This window comes from Musa acuminata, chromosome BXJ1-8, assembly GCF_036884655.1.
Source record: "Musa acuminata AAA Group cultivar baxijiao chromosome BXJ1-8, Cavendish_Baxijiao_AAA, whole genome shotgun sequence".
In the NCBI taxonomy this organism is placed as follows: Eukaryota; Viridiplantae; Streptophyta; class Magnoliopsida; order Zingiberales; family Musaceae; genus Musa; species Musa acuminata.
Genome location: NC_088334.1, coordinates 18,711,271 through 18,733,759, shown reverse-complemented (window position 1 = coordinate 18,733,759; position 22,489 = coordinate 18,711,271). Strand labels below are relative to the sequence as shown.

Here is a 22,489-nt window from a genome sequence, read left to right as displayed (position 1 = left end):
GATCCAATTTAAAGCATTTATTGTATTTTTTTTTTAAACTGACTTGTGTTTTCTCATCATACTTTGATAAGTTAGGTCTTATTATATATTTATTCTTCAATATATTTGTTTGACTTCTCAAGTCTTTAAATTCCCAAGTATCAACTAGCAGGATTTTGGCCTGATGTTGTAGATGTTTGTGATTAAATTAAATGGGGGAAAATTTTAGTTTTAACACATATAATAGGGAAAGGCAAAAATACAACTTATGTGATAGAAGTATATCCCTGGTTAAATATTTGATGAATTAAAATGATGGCGAATGACCATCCACAGGAGTATCAGCTGAGATGGCAAAGTTAGAAAGTACCATTGACGATAGACAAGTCTCAGGCCAGTAAGATTGAAACTTGATCTCATGGTTAGATTGTTCCTTTTCAAATTAAAAAAAACAATTGTTTTGGTCCTTTGCATGTGTCAAAGTTGTCTATATTGTGACCTTATGCAGACCCATATTAGTAGGAACTTATTATATTTATTGATTCTTATTTTTGAGTTCTTCTACAGTTGATGTGAAAATAGTATATCCATTTAGTTTGGCTGAAATCAATCCCTTTTTTTTTATGATATGGATTTCATATTGAGATCTCATTAGATAAGAGATCTGCTTCCTATTTTTCCTAGTTAACTAAAGCCTTAAGCCCCAACCTATATAAGAGTTAGTATTTGGGACAACTTATGTTACTCTTAAGCGTGTTAGTTAACTTATAAGAGTTAGTATTTAATGTGTCAATTAACTTAATAAGATCTTGATAGTTTATCGGAAGGTTCGAGACTCAAATATCATTTTTATCATTTATCCTTTATAAAAAAATAATTTAAACAAACTTTGTAAGACAATAATCTTTCAATGTTTTTTTGGAGAGGCAATTCGCCTCCAAATTCTTTGTACGAAGATTTGATCATCTAAAGTAATTTTCTTTTTTAAGTTAGTACTAAATCTTCGATTGAATGAGGTTATGGGTAGAGCCTAAGCTACGTGAGCATGCTTGTTCCTCGCTTGATGCTTTATACAACCCATTAATGCTTTAGCATATGATTCCTATTAATCACAGCAGTGTAACCACAAATTGAGTTAAAAGGTTGAAGAAGAAGAAATGTTTGACAAACGCAATCTTCCCCCTACGTATATGTACATATACATATACATATATTGCTTAATCACTAGAAATAATGAAAGTTGGAGGATTCAAAATTTTCAGTTCATCCTTCAAAGGTAGTAATCAGAAATTAATAGCTGCAGCATATGGATCTCAAGGTTGTATTATAATGCTGAAGGTTTTAAATCCTTCAGCATTCAGACAATCGAATTCCGACGGTAACAAATGAGACCCATCTTTCAAGGAATACAACGCATATAACGAACAGATAAATCAACAAATGCATGTTTTTTGTAGAACTCGCAATGTCATCAAATTTCTCTGTATAATTTCCAATACTAGTCCTAATTGACTCGTCTAGTAGACACCCTAGCTTGACTTCAGGCTCTTGCAGAGTGTTTTGTATGCTTCCACGCAGAGCTTGAATTTTTCCTCTGCTACTGCCTGCAGTAAAAGAAGATGCTTATTAAACATGTGATGTCAAGAAAAATGGCCAGTTACACAGCCGAGCAGGTGCAGCATGACATGCCATTGCACAAATAAGACGTTAAAAGAACTTTATGGAGGAAACATATCAAGCCTAGAATGGACATCAGCTGCTTGGCTAAAGCACATTAATAATCCGCTCCTTCAAACATTAACTCAGATAGAAAACTCTCCCTCCTCAATTCAAAAGGCAAATTCAAGACTGTTGCATGGTTGCAGCAGGATTAAGTGTGACACCATGTCAAACTGGGTTCACTTTTTCTCTCTGTCATTAGCACTAAATTGTAGAGTAAGACTTGGAAATCTTGCTATTGAAGCACTAAGAGGGGGGGGGGGGGGGGGGGGGGGGTGAATTAGTGCAGCGGAAATCTTTCAGCGATTAAAAACGAAAGCTGCGTTCGTTCGATAAAAACTATTTTGATGCAAAAGCCGATTCTAAGATTACTTATGATTAAGTGCAGTTTACGTCTAAACACAGTTTGCGTCTAAGCGCAGTTTACGCAGTTTGCGTCTAAATGCAGTTTGCATCTAAATGCAGATTGCGTCTAAGCGCAGTTTGCATCTAAGCGCAGTTTGCGTCTAAGCTCAGATTGCGTCTAAGCGCAGTTTGCGTCTAAGTGCAGTTTGCTTCTAAGCGCAGTTTGCGTCTAAACACAGTTTGCAGTTATAAATAGAATCAAAACGTAAATGTAAACTGCAATGTAAAGATCGTACGAAAACACTGATTTACGTCTGAATGCAGATTCGGAAAGATCAGAACTTAGAAACTTGTTCGTAAAAGCGCAGAGAGCAGTAGCTATGTAGGAGGTTTGCAGTAATGATAAAGTGCTCAAAATAAAAGCAAACCAGAGATTTAGAGTGGTTCGGTCAGTCTTGACCTACTCCACTTTTGGCTTCCTCCACCGACGAGGTCACCGACGTCAACTAGAGGCCTTCCTTCAATAGGCGAAGGCCAACTGCCCTTTTACAGTTTCACTCCTTTTGACGGGCTCAGGAGACAACCCTTACAGAACCTTTCTCTCCTCTCTTTACAACTCAAAACTTGAAGAACAGAAAGAGGAGAACTTTTGGACTTTACACAAATTTGAGCTCTTAGAATCACAGAAAAGATCAAGAATTCGGTGTAGGTCTGTATCTTTTCAGTGCTGAATGAGTGGGGTATTTATAGGCCCCAACCCAGTTCAAATTTGGAGCTCAAAACGATCAAATCCCGGAATTCCGGGATCAGGCGGTTGCACCTCCTGACTGGGGCGGTTGCACCGCCTAGCAGAGCTCGAAGACTGAGCCTTTGGGCGGTGCTACCTCTGTCAGGGGCGGTTGCACCTCTCTGCCAGAGCTCGAAGACCGAGCTCAGGCGGTTGCACCGCCTGACTGGAGAGGTTGCACCGCCTGGCAGAGCTCGAAACTTGAGCTCTGGCGATGCTACCTCCTGACAGAGGAGGTTGCACTGCCCAGTCTCGCTCAGAGACTGAGCCCTAGGCGGTTGCACCTCTTGGCTGGGGCGGTTGCACCGCCCAGTCTCGCTGGGAGACATAGCCTGGGCGGTGCTACCTCCCTGCCTGGGCGGTTGCACCTCCCACAGCAACCTGGGTCCGAATGGGTTGAACCATTCGACCCAATTTGAGTTCTTCAGGGGCCCAATTGCCCCAGGATTAAGCTAATGGGATCACCTCCCATTTCTAACTTAATCAAAGTGCTAACTACGATTATTTCCTAAGACATATTCTGCAGCTTGCTTCGGTGCGTCACTCGCTTCCTCCGGCGAGTTTCCGGCGAACTTCCGTCGATCATCCGATGAACCCTCGGTGATGCTCCTACGGACTTCCGGCAAACTCCTGGACTGTGACGATCCACTTGGCAAGTTCCGACGAGCTCCTTTGGCAAGCTTCTGGACTTCTCGGATTTGTTCCCGCAGAACCTCCGACGACTGTCCGAACTTCCGTCGAGCTCTCGAACTCCCAACGTGATCATTGTCATGACTCCGGCGCAACTCCTGCTGCATGTCTTACTTTCATCGTAGTTAATCCTGCACACTTAAAACAAAAACTTCGATCGAGACAATTAATCCTAAGCAATTAACCAAGTTGTCCGGCATGTCATTGGTCCCTCGACGCTTCGTCCGATTCTTCGGCGCATCGTCCTTTCCTGCAGCCTATTGCCCAATCGGCCAGTTGACTCTGCAACTCCGATATCCTTGGCACAATACCCGCTCTTCTTGGCCCGATGCCCGAGTCCACGGCCCGAAGCCTTCTGTCGATACGTCGACCGATCCACGGGCCCAACGTCCAATCTTCTGACATGTTCCTCCAGCACAACATGATTTTCCTGCTTTAATTGTCTCATCTTGATCGAAGTATCCTGCGTTACTCAAAACGCAGATTAAATCATAAACATATATCAAGTGGTTTCATTATCAAAATACGAGATTCAACAATCTCCCCCTTTTTGATGATGACAACCACTTGATGACGGAGTTAACCTTAACTCCCGAAGTTTAAACAAACTCCCCCTATCAATATGCCATATTGATAGAAACTCTTAGATTCAAAAATCTAAGCAACATGTCATCAACATACTTCTCCCCCTTTGTCATCAACAAAAAGGAGAAGTACCACAATCAAGTGTTTATGATATTGGTTCAACTCATTGCATGAAAAACATAATATCAAGTTTTATCATCATGCAGTTTTGAAGCCAGAAAATTTAGCAAATGTTATATCATGCTTAGAACATTCAAGCTATCAAGTTTTAGATATGTAAGTTTTACAGCATACAAGATAGCACTTTTATAACATGCAAGCTAGCAATGTTGCAACATTTTAGAACTTGCAAGCTAGCAATTTAGAGATGTTCAAGAAGGCAACTCTTGCTTCTTGAAATATGCAAATTGCAAGCTAGCAAATTTTTACGATATGCAAGTTTTGCTTCTTGAGATAGGCAAGATAGCACTTTTGCAATTTTTGTTTGGCAAGCTTGTGATGTTCAAGATAACAAGCTCTTTCTTCTCTTTTGAGAAGTGTCATTTTTGCTTTCTTTGCAAAGTGCAAGCTAGCAAAATGCCAAACTAGCAAGAGATAATGTTTTACATGAGGCAAGCAAACAATTTGGCAAGTGTTACATTTGCATCTTCTCTTTAGATGTGCAAGAAAATAAACAAGTTTTTGCATTTTCTTGACATTTCAAGCTAGCAATTATCGGTGATGTTCAAGATAGCAATTTCTTCTCTTTTGTAATTTTTGCCTTTTTCTTGAATTGTGCTAGCAATCTATCTCCCCCTTTGTCATTGTCAAAAAGAAGGGAAAAACCCTTTACATCAATTTCTAAATCATGACAAAGGTAAGTAATCATTCTTATTTGTGCATCATTATAGTTTCAATGCACAAATTCATTAACATTACATTTGATACCGAAAAATCAATCATCATCATGAGCATATCAACCATGATATTCAAGCATTCATGATATATCATTTTGGCAACATGATCATAGATATTCAAACGATGGTATCTAAATGTCAGAATTCATTACATCCTATTATGCATGATCATTAACTCCTCATTTGTATTTCATGTATTATTTCATTTCATCTCATAAGGAATATCAAGAAGAGTTATTGGATGATGAGATAAATATTTTATGAATACACGGAATATCATAAGTGTTTCATGTATTCATATTATCACATGAAGCATATTATCATTTTTAAGATTCATAACATGAATAACGTTATTACTATTTCATCAAAATCAATTTCAAGATTCACACAATATCATGAAATCATTAATCTCGATAAGATGGGAAAAGCATTTTCTTTTTAAGTGATTCTTTTAACACATCATAAAAAACTCATTCATAATTCAAGTGATTTACAAGATATCATAAATGAATTTATCACTTGTATTTCATCAAAATCGAGAACTCTAGAGATAGAAAATGATTGAAGCATTTAACATGATTGAAGCATGATTCATATTTAAAGTGTATCTTATGTCGTAAATACGAATCAAGCATTTGTCAAATCTGAAATCATCCTCAAAATTACATTCAATAAATTCATGTATGACAAGTATAGATTTATTGAAAAATCAATAAGATAGAGGATTACATTTTAAGTGTTCATCAATTGTAGCATTTCATCATATGGTAAGATATCAATGCGTAAAACTGTGAAGCAAGATTTTGTTATCATTACATGATGTACACATTTCGAATATTTTAGCAAGTGTAGCATTGCATCACATGGTAAGATATCAGTTCGTACGATGCAAATTTTTGTTTGATATCTTGATACAGGGCATATGGCAATCATATATTTCTTGGTGATGCAAGTATGGCCTAATCATAGCATCAGTGATAGCAACCATATCAACATCAGTAATAGCAACCATATCATTATCAGTGATAGCAGGTATGGCCTAATCATAACATTAGTAATAGCAACCATATCAATTCATATTTTTCTCCCCTTTTTTAAGTGTTTCATCTTAAGTGATCGATTTCATGTTAGCATGCCTTTTCATTTATGTCAAATGAAAACATGCATCAACGTTTAGGATCGTAAAATGAATTTCATCATAAAACCATCAATCACAAAAATCATCATGTATAACTTTAAAATCTCATGCATAAAATCGTCAAATCCTAGTATCAAAACTTTAATATTTTCATTGCAACATTAAGCAAGGTTTCATTGAACATAATTTTGAATTATTCTTATAAATGCCTAAAACTTCTTTAGTTTTAATTTATATGATTGACTTTATAATAGCATGCTCAAATCTTTATTCTTATGTCAAAACCATACATCATATTTAACAAACAAAGACAATGAAAAATATCAAGCCTTCCAGACAAAAGCCATGTATCGTCACTGAAAAGCAATATGAAAATCATCAAAATATACATTCTTGCTTCTCAAGCACATAAATAAGATTTAATCTCACTAGGTGTACAATCATTAGATTTCTATCTTGCATTAACATAAGACATGCAATTTTCATTATCATTTTCAAAATTACAAGCATGATCATATTTTTGCATTTTCATTATTAAATTATTAAAAATGTAATTTTGAAGAAAATTTAAAGAAAAAAAAAATGCATCATGAAAAACATCATGTAATTTCGAAGTAAATTAAAGGCATTTTGATTACCTCAGCGTCGAAAGGCGTAAAGGCGTAGTTTGCCACCTCGCCTTTGTTGATTTTCTCCTCGTCTTCAAAGGAGCTCGATTCATCCCAATTTTTTTTCTTCTTCTTGCGTTCAAAGCAAGTAGTTCCGTTCTTTTTACTTTTTAATTTTTGTTTCATTTGTAGTTTAAGTTCACTATCACTTGAGCTTATGCTCGAGTGGTCTTCAAATGTTCTATGTCCCAAATCCTTCCTGTTCTTTGGAAGGTGGTTCTCAAGTTCTTCACGTGCATTGCACGTCATTTCATATGTGATCAATGAACCAATTAGTTCTTCAAGTGGAAATTGGTTCAAGTTTTTCGATTCTTGAATAGCAGTTACTTTTGAATCCCAAGTTTTAGAAAGTGAGCGCAAAACTTTGTTAACGAGTTCAAAATCCGAAAAGCTTTTACCACGTGATTTTAAACCATTGACGACATCCGTAAAACGGGTGTACATGTCAACAACGGTTTCGCTTGGTTTCATATAAAAAAGCTCGAAATCATGTAGTAAAATATTAACTTTCGAGTCTTTGACTCTACTAGTTCCCTCATGCGTGATTTCAAGAGTGCGCCAAATATCGAAAGCCGTTTCGCACAAAGAAACCCAATTGAACTCATTTTTGTCCAAAGCGCAAAATAAGGCATTCATAGCCTTTGCGTTTAAAGAAAAATACTTCTTCTCCAAATCCGACCACTCGTTCATCGGTTTAGAGGGAAGTTGAAAACCGTTTTAAACGATATTCCATAAATCCAGATTCAGAGAAATCAAGAAAACTCTCATTCGAGTTTTCCAATAAATGTAGTCCAATCCGTTAAAGAACGGTGGACGAAAGACCGAAAAGCCCTCTTTAAAGCTATGAAGAGCCATTTCTCTCGGGTGTAAGTCCGAAATGAGAAATACCGGGCTATGATACCAATTGTTAGGATCGAGAGCACTAAGAGGGGGGGGGGTGAATTAGTGCAGCGGAAATCTTTCAGTGATTAAAAACGAAAGCTGCGTTCGTTCGATAAAAACTATTTTGATGCAAAAGTCGATTCTAAGATTACTTATGATTAAGTGCAGTTTACGTCTAAACACAGTTTGCGTCTAAGCGCAGTTTACGCAATTTGCGTCTAAATGCAGTTTGCGTCTAAATGCAGATTGCGTCTAAGCGCAGTTTGCATCTAAGCGCAGTTTGCGTCTAAGCTCAGATTGCGTCTAAGCGCAGTTTGCGTCTAAGCGCAGTTTGCTTCTAAGCGCAGATTGCATCTAAGCGCAGTTTGCGTCTAAACACAGTTTGCAGTTATAAATAGAATCAAAACGTAAATGTAAACTGCAATGTAAAGATCGTACGAAAACACTGATTTACGTCTGAATGCAGATTCGGAAAGATCAGAACTTAGAAACTTGTTCGTAAAAACGCAAAGAGCAGTAGCTATGTAGGAGGTTTGCAGTAATGATAAAGTGCTCAAAATAAAAGCAAACCAGAGATTTAGAGTGGTTCGGTCAGTCTTGACCTACTCCACTTTTGGCTTCCTCCACCGACGAGGTCACCGACGTCAACTAGAGGCCTTCCTTCAATAGGCGAAGGCCAACTGCCCTTTTACAGTTTCACTCCTTTTGACGGGCTCAGGAGACAACCCTTACAGAACCTTTCTCTCCTCTCTTTACAACTCAAGACTTGAAGAACAAAAAGAGGAGAACTTTTGGACTTTACACAAATTTGAGCTCTTAGAATCACAGAAGATCAAGAATTCGGTGTAGGTCTGTATCTTTTCAGTGCTGAATGGGTGGGGTATTTATAGGCCCTAACCCAGTTCAAATTTGGAGCTCAAAACGATCAAATCCCGGAATTCCGGGATCAGGCGGTTGCACCTCCTGACTGGGGCGGTTGCACCGCCTGGCAGAGCTCGAAGACTGAGCCTTTGGGCGGTGCTACCTCTGTCAGGGGCGGTTGCACCTCTCTGCCAGAGCTCGAAGACCGAGCTCAGGCGGTTGCACCGCCTGACTGGAGAGGTTGCACCGCCTGGCAGAGCTCGAAACTTGAGCTCTGGCGGTGCTACCTCCTGACAGAGGAGGTTGCACCGCCCAGTCTCACTCGGAGACTGAGCCCTGGGCGGTTGCACCGCCCAGTCTCGCTGGGAGACATAGCCTGGGCGGTGCTACCTCCCTGCCTGGGCGGTTGCACCTCCCACAGCAACCTGGGTCCGAATGGGTTGAACCATTCGACCCAATTTGAGTTCTTCAGGGGCCCAATTGCCCCAGGATTAAGCTAATGGGATCAACTCCCATTTCTAACTTAATCAAAGTGCTAACTACGATTATTTCCTAAGACATATTCTGCAGCTTGCTTCGATGCGTCACTCGCTTCTTCCGGCGAACTTCCGTCGATCATCCGATGAACCCTCGGTGATGCTCTTGCGGACTTCCGGCAAACTCCTGGACTGCGACGATCCACTTGGCAAGTTCCGACAAGCTCCTTTGGCAAGCTTCTGGACTTCTCGGATTTGTTCCCGCAGAACCTCCGACGACTGTCCGAACTTCCGTCGAGCTCTCGAACTCCTAACGTGATCATTGTCATGACTCCCGCGCAACTCCTGCTGCATGTCTTACTTTCATCGTAGTTAATCCTGCACACTTAAAACAAAAACTTCGATCGAGACAATTAATCCTAAGCAATTAACCAAGTTGTCCGGCATGTCATTGGTCCCTCGACGCTTCGTCTGATTCTTCGGCGCATCGTCCTTTCCTGCAGCCTATTGCCCAATCGGCCAGTTGACTCTGCAACTCCGATATCCTTGGCACAATACTCGCTCTTCTTGGCCCGATGCCCGAGTCCACGGCCCGAAGCCTTCTGTCGATACGTCGATCGATCCACCGGCCCGACGTCCAATCTTCTGACATGTTCCTCCAGCACAACATGATTTTCCTGCTTTAATTGTCTCATCCTGATCGAAGTATCCTGCGTTACTCAAAACGCAGATTAAATCATAAACATATATCAAGTGGTTTCATCATCAAAATACGAGATTCAACAAAATCTACCTCATGAGTACAGGTATAAAGGACATGAATTGGGCATACACCTCAGAACACAGCAAAGCCATTAGTTGGCAACCAAAATTCAATACAAGAAATAGGTTCCAGTCCTTCCTTTTGGGTATTGAGCGGATAAGTAAATTGGTAAAGGAAACAAACCACAGAAGAAAATCAAACCCAAGGAGAAGATATAGTGGGCCAAGATAGTAGATATACTAATTCAAAGATGGTCACAATTGGGCCAAATCGAGCTTTGCTTTCTACAAGCTTGACTAGATTTATATTAGGGGAGCTCAAGCTCAGCTCCATACTTGAGTCAAGCTAGAAATAATGTTCGAGCTTGACAACTATAGTGTTTATAGGCTCAAGCTTGGTTTAAGTTCAGTTCACCACAAATTTATTTAACAAGGCAGAAGGTTTACATGTTAGATGTTAGGGTTAAGGTTCATTTTAACCTCTATGGTTTTGGTCATGGACTTCTTAAGCCCTTATGGTTTACTCGTGTCTAAAATAATCCTTATATTTTCAAAAATATAACATATAAGCCCCTCCTATTAAGTTTGAGTTAACAGACGTTAGAATCTACTTACATGACATACTAACTCACAATAAATTATTAATATAATGACACATGTAATTTAGGATTAAAGTCCATTTTAGACCCTGTAGGTCCATTTTAGACCCCATGGTTTTGACTATAGACCTTTTAAACCCTTATGGTTTACTCGTGTCTAAAATAACTCTTACATTTTCGAAAACATAATATATAAGCCCCTCCTATCAAGATTGAGTTAACAGACGTTAGAGTTTGCTTACGTGACATGCTGACTTACAAAAAATCATTAATATTACACGTGTAATTTAAGTTTTTTAAAAAATTAAGACATCTATCAATGACGGGAGGAGACGTCATCATAAAAGCGACCACCAGCAACAGCACTGAGCCGCTGCTGCCTAGCAAGGCGTCATACGCACACAGCCTCTCCCGCGTTGAGCTTAGGAGTTTCCGAATGTCACTCGCCAGCTCCAGGGCGCATGCCACCACGACGCTGCCCGCCATCGCGAACAACACCTGCTCTGATCCCAATGAGTACCACCATACCTTGTAAGCCACCTCCCTTGCGAAACATGGCATCACGAAGATAGAGAGCATGCGAAAGGGTTGAGCTGGTCCATGAAGCCCTCCCGCTCCCGCTCGCTCTCCCTGACCAGCTTGTCGAGGAAGCAAAAGCGACGAAGGTCGTAGCGATGGACGAAGGCGGAGAGGCATAGGTAAGAGAGATCGAAAGCAGAGGTGAGGGAGAGTTGGACCACCATATCATAGGCACGGTGGCGGGTGGGGGCGCAGGAGAGGCCGAAGTGGGAGGTGGTGGGGACAAAAATGCCCAGGAGGAAGAGGGACCAAGAGACCACTGTGTGCTTAGCGTCGGATTGATCGACGCACATCCACTTTAGGCAAGACCAGAAGCTCCTGAGCTCATCATCAGCGCGAGAGAGGCTGCATGCATACAACGCCCTACGAGGCAACAGTAGCTTGGTGCTACTACTGGTGGTTGCTTTCACGATGATGCCTCCTCCCGCCATTGATAAAGGTCTCAGTTTTTTTTTAACTTAAATTACACGTGTTATTATATTAATAATTTATTGTGAGTCAGCATACCACGTAAGTAGACTCTAACATCTATTAACTCAAATTTGACGGGAGGAGCTAATATGCTATATTTTTTAAAATGTATAGATTATTTTAGACACAAGTAAACCATAAGGGCTTAAGAGGTCCATGACCAAAACCACAAGGGCTAAAATGGACCTTAACCATAAATTACACGTGTCATTATATTAATGGTTTATTATGAATTAGCATACTACGTAAGCAAACTCTAACATATGTTAACTCAAACTTGACGGGAGGGGTTTATATACTACGTTTTTAAAAACGTAAAGGTTATTTTAGACACGAGCAAACCATAAGAGCTTAAGAGGTCCACGACTAAAACCACAGGAGCTAAAATAAACCTTAACCTAGATGTTACAAGTTTAGTTTTCACAAAATTAATTTTAGTCTCATTTTTTAAGAGTATTGGATTCATCTACTTTGATACTTAATGGAGTCAATTTTTAGTCTCAGATTGTAAAAGAGTATTCTTATGATCACTCATCTACCCATGATTGGAAGTTATGAACTTGTCCTTGAAATTTTTCATTAACAAATAAGCTCGTTCAAGAATCAATAAGTGGGATTGTTCACGACAAGGATTGAAATATCGTACCATACCGGAGTTTCGACTGTCGCTCAGTACGGTATAGTATGGTACGATACTGTATACCGAGCGATATACCGTTCGATATATATATATATATATATATATATATATATATATATATATATATATATATATATATATATATATATATATATATATATATATATAAAATAAAAATTCGACGACGTCGCCTCTCTTCTCCCCACCGAAGCGACGTCGTAGAAAAATGAGGCAACATCGCCTCCGCAACGTCGCATATATATATATATATATATATATATATATATATATATATATATATATATATAATTAAAAAAATCTTATATATATTTATATATAAATATTTTTATAAAAGATGATATCGCCCCATGTGGGAGAAGGGAAAGGCGACCAACGTCACCTTTTATAATATATATATATATATTTATTTATATTTATATATAAATATAAATATAAATTTGAATTGAAGACCTTGGTTCACGAGCTTACTAAGCCTAAATGTGTAAGGTTTGCCTTGCTCTAGCTTCACTCATTTAACAAATGAATTTGAGTCAGAATAAAAAATGGTGTACTAACTTTGGCAAACAAGCTTGAGAGAGGCTTTAACGAGCCAAAAAACAAGCTGTTTTGCAAACAGTTTTTGCAACCCTAATCAAAGGATAAAGATTGTATATTATAATAATGTTCAAGCAAGAAAGAATTTTCTCCACTACAATAACTGATCTTGGACATTCCTGACTTTTGCAGTAAATAATTAACTTGCTTATTTGTTCTCCAATGGCTGGTGAATGAAGTCTTGATCAAGTAGGCCTCTTACTATCCCATTTTATAGAGATGATAGCTCAACATACCAGCACAAGATAATGAGAAAAGTTTAAAGCAGACCTGTGAAGTTCCTTCATGCTTGTCAGGGTGCCACTTTAAAGCAGATGAGCGGAAACTGGTAAATAAATCAGAGATGAACAAGAAATTAGAAAGCTAGAAGCATTATATCTTGAAGCTGAGCTGTCCAGGATAACATTAACTTTCATACAGCTACAAAAAATAACTTACGCGCATTTCACATCATCTAATTTTAGGGGACCCACGAGTGGCAGTCCAAGAGCAAATCTATGGGATTGCAGGCCAATATCATTTGATTCATCTTCCTCTTCAATATCGCTTTCGCTCCACACTCGTGTCCTAGCTTTAGCCTGCTGTGAATGATCTCTCCACTCAAATCCATTAGTAAAATTCTCAAAATGAAGTCTGTCCTGAGAATTAAAAGACCATGTAAAACATCTTTGTCCGCCAAAGCTAGCTGAGAATTTTGTCTTAGGATGCCCACAGTCATCATCCTCATCATCAAAGCTTTGCCCATTTTTTCTACCTAAACAAAGATGTTATGTTTGTGAAATGAGACTCAAAGCAATTATCTACAGTAACAGCACAAACTATGAAAAACAATATAGAACAAATCCTTGTTGAATATGCCTATCGGCGCTGGTAGAACTTGTAGTTAGAAAAACTGCTGCACCTTGAATTGTTCTTTTTTCCTTAATCTACTAAGTTGCAGTGGTTTAAATAAGCACCTAGGCGCTTGCCTAGGAGCTCGCGTGAGGTAAGGCGAGGCGAGGGCCGAGCACCTCAAGTTTCAACCAGGCAACGCACTTCAGTGAAGCATCGCCTGGGCACTTGCCTAAACCCAAGCGTCGGGTGCTTCAAGTAAGCGTCCGATTCAAACGAAGCAACCGAACCAAAGTTTTCAATATGGCTCAATTGAACAGTAGCTAGTTGGTTTGATTGAACCAACTAGCTACTTTCTTTTACCGTACCCGCAAAACCCACCCCTTGCACCCCTGCATGACCCCGAGCCATAAACCCTAGCATAGCTTCTACCTCCGTCATTGACGCTTTCTCTGCTACTGCCTCTGTCACTGATGCATAGGACCAAGGCTTCCTTTATCGTCAACGGACGAGTCCAACGATCTAGCTTTCTTGCACAATTTCTTCTATTGTCGTTGTTTCTGTATGCAGCTCCTTCCACCGTCGAGGGAGAGGATTGCAACTTCATCCACCATCGACGGATATCTCTCAAGCTTCCTCCACCCACGACGTCACCGTCCACAACTTCCGTCGCCGCTACTAGTGTCTGTAACTTCCTCTGCGGCCTCTATTGTCATCCAAAGCTTCCTCCGCCTCTGCCTCTGCCTCCGCCGCCGTCATCTGAAAGTTCCTCCACAATCACTGCCCTCTCCTTCTCCACTTTCCATTGTCGGTGACTCTTTTCTCCCTCTCTAACTACTATTAATAGTTTTGTTCTCCCCCTCTAATTATTGTTAGTAGTAAATAATATACTGTTAATAGTAAATTATTAACTACTGTACAAAGCAATCTCTATTTAGATTAGTAATATACTATTTAGACTTTAAACTGCTAATCTCTATTTGTTTAGAACTATTACTAAGGTTTCAGGATTAATGACAAGTATACAAAGCAATTCAGAAGATTCTTCAAAAAATTCAAGAAGGATCCTGCTTGGAAATATAATTATCTAAAGGATTCTAAAGATCCTAATACAGTTACTTATATCTTTTGTGATAAGACTCGTAGAGGTGATATTTTTCATGCAAAGCAGCATCAAGTAAAAAATTTCAAGAATGTATCAGTATGCAAGGTGTCCACCTGATGTAAAAGAAGAGTCGTTGGCTTATATGACTTAAAAAAAGATGCAAAGGAATGAATCTTATAGAAGTTTACCTAAGGATAATGTCAAACATATTAGAGATGATGAAAAAAAAGATTATTCTGAAGGTGTCAATTCAAGTAAAAAAAGAGTAAAAAGGGACAGAAAAGGAAAAATATCATAGCTATTAAAAAGGGTAAAAAGGGACCGATAGACTTATAGAAGTTTCAAGGATTACAAAAGCAACAAGAGCAAGTAGGAGCAAAATTAAGACAAATAAATATAAGTAATGGTTGTGATAAGAAAATAAGAAGGAGAACAATTCAGCACATTACTTGCTTCTTCTATTAAGCTAGCCTTCCCCTTAGTACTCGTCGTTTATATAGTTTATAGTTTTAAGGAGATAATTGAAGCTATTGGAAGATATTATGGAAAATTAAAACCTCCAAATTATTATGAGTTGCGAGTTCTATTATTAGAAAAAGAGTTAGATTATACAAATAACTTATTAAATGTCAAAATCATAGGTAAAGCATAATTGCTCTATTATGTCACATGCTTGAACCGCCAAGAGACATAGGAGTATAATTAATTTTATGGTCAATTGTTATTTAGAAATCATGTTTGTAAGTCAATAGATGCATCATCTTTTATAAAATCTATAGAAAAGATATATGAGTTGCTTGACAAGTTTGTGGAAGAAATTGGGGAACAAAATATCGTCCAAGTTATAACTGACAATGAAAGTAACTATGTGTTAGTTAGTAAGATTTATCTTTTGAATTTTTTAATCTTTTAATTACTCTATGTCTCCAATTTGAATGGAAGAACAATGTGACTGTCTTATCAATTTTATTATCCTTTGTCTTGAGTAAATTACTTGAAGTAAAAAGGCAACACTTATATTGGACTTTATGTGCGGCAAATTATATTGATTTAATGTTAAAGGATATTGGAAAGATTTCTAAAATAAAAAAAAACTTTGAAAAGGGCAATATTTATCGTTGGATTCTCTATAATCATATTGGGGTTTTGAATATGATGGGAGAATTCACAGGCAACAAGGAATTAGTGAGATATGGTGTCACCCGATTTGCTACTTCTTAACATTACAGAGCGTGCATCGTCAAAAACATAACCTAAGAAACATGTTTACCTCGAAAAAATGGGTTATAAACATATAAGCAAAAGACGCGAAAGACAAGAGGGCCGATGATATCATCTTAATGTCATCCTTTTATAATCTTATAATTTATATATTAAAAGTAATAGGCCCTCTTATTCGAGTCCTTCGGTTGGTAGATAATGAAAATAAGCTTGCAATGAAATAAACTTATGCCGCTATGGATAAAGCAAAGGAAACGATTCAAAAGTCTTTTGATGAAAATGAAGAAATGTATTAAAAAATATTTACAATCATTAACGAAAGATAGAATTGTCAACTTCATCGTCCATTACATACAGCAAGATATTATTTGAACCCAGAATTCTTTTATAGAAATACATCCATTGAGTTTGATGCAAAAATTATAAATAGGATATATTAATGCATTGCAAAATTAGTTCTAAACCTTGAGATGCAAGATAAGATCATACGTGAATTATCTTTATACAAAAATGCTGATGCTCTTTTTGGAATTCCAATGACAGTTCGATCTAGGACAACTACATCCCCAAGTTTTACTAAATTTATATTATTAATTTTATGTATAATATATTATTACTAATAATCAAGTAAATTTTGCAACTAAATGATAAAATCTATTTGAAACTTATGACTATCAAAATTCTTAATTTGACATGTAGTTTTACGGGTTATGAGCATAACTGAAGTGTCTTTGAGTATATAAGGATCACATAATATTTTTGTTTCAATTGACCTATTGTTCTTAGATGCATGTATTAATATATTTTTAAATTATATAGCATGACAGATTTATACAAAGAGAAGAAATCGATTATAGCATCAACAATTATATGATCTTATTTATATAAAGTATAATCAAGTATTGAAGACTCATCATAATTTACGAAATAATATTAATCTAATCTCATTACAAGATATTGATGATTCAAATAAGTGGTTAGTGGGGGAAATAAGTGTGAACTTACAAGATGCCAAAGATAACCTTGTAATTGAAGATGACAAGTTGACATGAGGAGATATGGCAAGAGCCTTAGGTATTGGAGAATTATAAGCATATACAGGACAAATGATGAAAGAAAAAATAAGTGCAAAAGCCTCAAGCTCATCTCTTGCCATTGTCGAAGAGGAGTTAACATATTTTGATGAAGATAGACGAGAGGAAGAAAAAGATGATATATTTAGGAATGACGATGTTAATTATGATGATAATTAAATTTGATGTATATTTAGTAATAACTTTATTGTTTTGAATCTTCTAGCATTTTTGTTATTAGAAGATGGATAATGTGACTTGGTACTCTAGATTTTTTTAATTTGATATCATAATTTTATTTATATAATCATATTTATCAATTATATATTTTTTATATTTCAATATTTAAAGCATCTCACTATGCCCGAGCAAGCGCCTAGCGCCTCGAGTATTTTGAGACCTTGGCACCTAGCAATTTTTAAATTACTACTTAGTAGTTTAAATATGACTTTTCTTAGACTTACTTTTACATTTAATTTCTCCACTAGCATTTGATACAATAAAGAAGGCCATATAAGATTGAGACAAGAGAATCTTATGCCATTGATAATTGTAAATACCAGTAACATGGTACTTGGAAGTCTCATCTCCCTCAACCTTATTTGATTTTCTTTAATTTTCTTTATTTGAAAGCATTCTATACCATAGTTGTAAACTTTATTGCTCTAAGTAAATTATTTTACATTTTCTAAAATGCCAGGTTGCTAATACTTAATTAGTCAACACCAAGAAGAAAAGAAAGTATGTATGTATGTATGTATATATATATATATATATATATATATATATATATATATATAAAGTTAAAAAAAAAAAAAAAAAAGGTCGACTACCTTGTCGCCCTTTTTGGCACGTAGGAAGAAGAAAGTTTCTTCTCCCCGCTCGATATATATATATATATATGTATATATATATATATATATATGTATGTATATGTATGTATATATATGTAAATATATATGTATATATGTATGTATACATACATATATATATATATATGTATATATGTATATGTATGTATACATACATATACATATATACATATACATATATATATATATATGTATATATATATATAAGTAAAAAAAAAGGGACAATTGCCTCGTCACCCTTTTTGGCGCATAGGAAAAAGAAACCTCAGGTTCTTCTCCCCAAACGAGCAGAAAACGAGGCGACATCGTCTTTATATATATATATATATATATATATATATATATATATATATATAAGTGAAGAAAACAACGTTTTCACCGAGGCGACGTCTCCTATTTTCTGCCCGCGATGTCGCCTCTCTTCTCTCCATGATGCCGAGGATTCTTCTCCTCGCATGGATGAGGAGAAGTCACCGACAAACGAGGAGGGAGAGCGGCGCCGATCTCCAAGTTCTTCTCTTCTTCTCCGTTTTCTTTCTTCCTCGGTTAATACCACCCTTCTCCCTCTTCTTTCTTCTCCCTCAGTCACCGCCCGATTTAGGACGGTAACGAGGTGGAAATAGCCCCAATCGACGGGTACCGGTCTGCTGACGGACCGATACGTACCACCCGATATAGGCAGTATTATTTGAAATTAAAATCCTTGTTCTGAATAGCAGTAGCATGGTAGTTCCAGAAAACTAATTAGTCTACCGAGTCTTGTGATTGTACATACTACACCTCACAATTTAACTATTATAATATGGATCCCACAACGACACTGTTGTTAAAATGTCTATTAAACGAAGAACAAGGTAAAAAAGTGACTCACGTTGGATTCTGCCACATTTGCTTTTTCGATGGTTTGATGTTCTCTGATGCTTTGGTGTACCCGTATATTTTGGTCGTTGATGTTTGTCCGATTCATGTGAACTATCTTCTACTTTGAAATTTGTACTGCTTTTTCTATCAGCACGCCATGTAATATCTTCATCCTAGCAATATCATGCACAATATAGGTAAGTTTGACTAATTGCACCCGGAAAAAATGCAAGAATTTACGAAGAAAGAATAACATATATTCAAAGGATAGAACTGTATTTACAAGAGAAATTCAGTGAGTACCAATAGGATACCCTGTGGCTCTCAACATGCTAGGAGAAAAGGTGACAATGGCAGTTATAAAGCTGGCCCCAAAAAATCACTAAAGAGATGCATAATGCATATCGGGCACAAAGTACTGAAAACTGTACCTGAAAATACTGCTTGGAGTGTGTTCCATTGAAAAGAATATTTTTAAGAGCACCCCTTGCATCTGCTCGCTTTTGATGAACTGAATATCTGATGTAATTCTGTTCATAAAGTAGACAAGCAAATGTAAGATAAATCATTAAACTACTGCTAAACAATCAATCAACCAATTACTGCAGATTCATTGCATGAATTGGATCATTGCTTTTCCAAGATAGACATATTCCAATAAGCACATACAGTTACCAAGGATCAACAATTGGGCAACTATAGATGGACTCAGCATTTTTTAAAAACAAATTTCGGATTTGCATGGCAGGCACATTAGGCAGCAAGGACTATTCCATGTAAATGTGTGACATTATTTTAATTTTCCTTTTCTGTTGTTAACTATTAACAAATTTGTGATATTAATAAACCAAATGAAAGTGATGAGACTCGGAGTGTAGCAAAATTACAGGTATAAGAGAATAAACATAAAAAAGTGAATAAGCTAGAAAAAAAGTCATTTTGTATCAAATTACAAAATTTTCATCCTCTCCCGAGCTCAACACACATAAAACAGGTAAAAAAGAGACAAAGGAAGTTTCATATCAAATGGAAAGGAAGCAGACCAAGGATTCGGATAGAAGCACTTGAAGTCAAAAGAAAAAGTTCTGACCATGAGAATATAATCAATGTGTTTACGAGGAATGAGACAATCTACTGTCCAGTACAAGTCCAAGCCAAATTAAATACCCTACTTTACAGAAAATCGTATTAGGCCAAGTTTAATCCAAGGATTCAAACTCAAAGAGGGCAACATGCTAGAGTTAGTCTTTTCCTTTTTCTTTCTTTTTCCAGCTTGCTGCTCCTTTACAAACCCAAAATTCACCTCAATCAAATCCTCATTTAATTACAGGAATTGTTGATTCACGGAAGGGGACCTTTCTAGCTAAACACAATTGGTTAATCATGCTAGTTGGTATGCCACTGTATCAACCAGCATAGGACAAAAGCCATCTAGCTACAGAACAGCACAGCATAGATCAACGTATCTTGTACAAATACCTTGCTGGCATGGTAGATTTCAGCCCGGTGCCAATCAAAAAGACAATCCTTATCTGATGTTAGACATAATGTTACCTCCGAACATCCAACTCAACCAAAGACAAATATGTAATCTCATGCCAAACAGAATGCAAGCAGATTGTATAGACAGACAATAGTACCATATGTCATCACTAAGCATCATGAATTATACCTTTTTTCTTTTCCCTTTTTTTTAGTATGAATCAAGTCTTTTAAAAAGTCACAACATATTGGGTAAATATGGCATTTACAAATATGAAAATAGTTACATGCTAATTGAATTGTCGATAAGGAGCCTTTACAAAAAGTGTGCTGCTATTTAGGGGGTGGGTGAATCATATGGGCCCCACACATCATGTTTGGGAGAGAGGAATCACCCAGGGAAGAATCTTGGTAGTGAATCACAGCAGCATTTTTGTTAAGGAAAGCACAGTTTCGAAAGTACCACGAACCCAAAAATACTCAACAATAACTAGAATCAAACTTAATAATTTCCTCATGCTTTCCTTTCCTTCCTCTTTTTCAAAGCCTGGCATTTCTCTTTTATTCATTGTTTTGACTGTTCTGATATTAACCCTCAATAATGTGTCATATAGACCTTTGTTCTAATGGCTATCGGCATGTCAGTATTCTATGTTCCTTAGAAACCAGCCCTGCAGGAAAAAGGAAGTATATAGCAGTCAACAAAGAAGCATTTGAAATCCGTGGTACACTGATTTGTATCTGATGAGCAAACATGTAGAATGCTGGTGTTTCTCCACCATCCCTCTCAAAAAAATTGTAATTTACACAACCTGGCCTCATGAATGTTCATGACTAATGAACAAAGATATTTACATTGGCATGATATATGAAAACAAAAGACCTAGAAAATGGAGCAACGTAGTTAATTAGAAAAGTACGGATGGTTCAGATTTATCGCACCTTTGATGGTTCTTCATGTCTTCTTTCATCCTGAAATAATTTGATCACAGAAGTTATGGTCAATTCATGAGGAGACAAAAAGGCAACATATTTACTCATAAATGTTAAGAAAGTAGCCATCCAACTCAAAGTGAGCAGAACACTTTTTCTTTTTCTTTTTTTGTTTTTCTGAAACAAGATTTGATAACACGGAGTCAGTCATGCTTCTCTTCCAACTTGTATAATTTAAGAAGATAATATAGTCAGTTATGCTTCTCATAGTAGGCTATGCTTCTCTTTCAATTATCGAACTAGCAGATTTCACATGAATATGCCTAAGACACCCAAAAGAAAAGCAACTGAAGCAACTGAAGCAAAGCTGGTAAATAATTTTAGGAGTCCACAAAAAATATCAATATAATCACCTGGTGAATATCTGAAGAGATGGTACATATGCAATTAAAAAAGACTATTGTATCACAGAATTTACTCCTTAACTATAAGCACATAAAAAAATCTCCTGACCGGTGTAAACATATCTACCCCTGCAATTGCTTACGTGACTCTATCATCGAGAAGAAATCCTCGTGTATCAAACAGCATTGAAAGACGTGAAAATTTGTATCTTGTATTATCCCATAAGTACGAAAGAAATGATGGCAAAAGGCAACAATTTTCCTACCCAAACAAAAAAAATAGTCTAAAGTATAAAAAAAGAACCCACAGGTGAATCTCCAGAAGTAACCGCAACAACAACCGACCAAGAAAAGAGAAATGCCAGTTCTAGGTCGAGCGAACAAAGACGAAAGAACAAAAGAGAGGGGAGAAAGGGAAACAAGGGGGATTCGGGCACCCACCTCGCGGCCCAAATTGGAGCTGCGTTTGGCGAGGGAGACCGGAGATGAGTGGAACAGCGCGGAAGCGATTGGCGGCGAGAGGGAACTCCATTCCCGTGACCTGAGCACGTTCTTCAAGGCCGCCACTTGCATCTCTATGCATTCAGATACAGCATCTCCAAACTCACGGCTCGTGACATGGAATTCGAATGTCGCTGATTGTAAAGCTAGGATCGTACGAGGTCTGCGTTGCCTCCGTCGTCTCTCTCCCTCGTCTTTAGGTTTTAGCCTTTCCCTTATATCAAGTCATCCCTGGCCGTGGGCAAGCTGGGTTAATCCCCTAAAAAGCAGTAGATTGGGTCGGGCCGGGCTGATGTCTCCTACTTAGTGTTTCAAAATAAAATGCACGCGATCTTAAATTCAATTATATTTTTATTGGGTCAACTGAAAATAAGAGTGAAAACAGCACTCATGTTCTGTTTCAATGTTTTGATCAAGGAAAAATAAATCATTGATTTGAGTCCAAATGTTTCAAATGTATGCATAACAAAATTCACTATATCGTGTGTTGAATCTGCTGATTTTTCTTTTTTAT

At 37.3% G+C, this 22,489-nt stretch overlaps 1 protein-coding gene across 1 annotated transcript; it reads right to left on the bottom strand.

The window, feature by feature from the left end:
* Positions 1–1,277: 1,277 nt before the first annotated feature.
* Positions 1,278–22,206, bottom strand: LOC135587654 (uncharacterized). The gene is made up of 7 exons (XM_065079286.1): positions 21,916–22,206; positions 21,080–21,109; positions 19,087–19,185; positions 18,666–18,828; positions 13,131–13,446; positions 12,963–13,017; positions 1,278–1,583 (listed from the first exon to the last, which is right to left on the bottom strand). The coding sequence occupies exons 1-7, from the start codon at positions 22,045–22,047 to the stop codon at positions 1,509–1,511; spliced, it is 870 nt and encodes a 289-aa protein (XP_064935358.1). The 5' UTR covers positions 22,048–22,206; the 3' UTR covers positions 1,278–1,508.
* Positions 22,207–22,489: the final 283 nt, after the last annotated feature.

Coding starts and splice junctions, on each gene's coding strand:
- LOC135587654 (XM_065079286.1), bottom strand. CDS start 22,047: ATGCAAGTGGCGGCCTTGAAGAACGTGCTCAGGTCACGGGAATGGAGT. Junction 19,186..21,079: donor GACATGAAGAACCATCAAAG/GTGCGATAAATC, acceptor CTTTATGAACAG/AATTACATCAGATATTCAGT. Junction 13,447..18,665: donor CAAATGTGGCAGAATCCAAC/GTGAGTCACTTT, acceptor ATCTTTGTTTAG/GTAGAAAAAATGGGCAAAGC.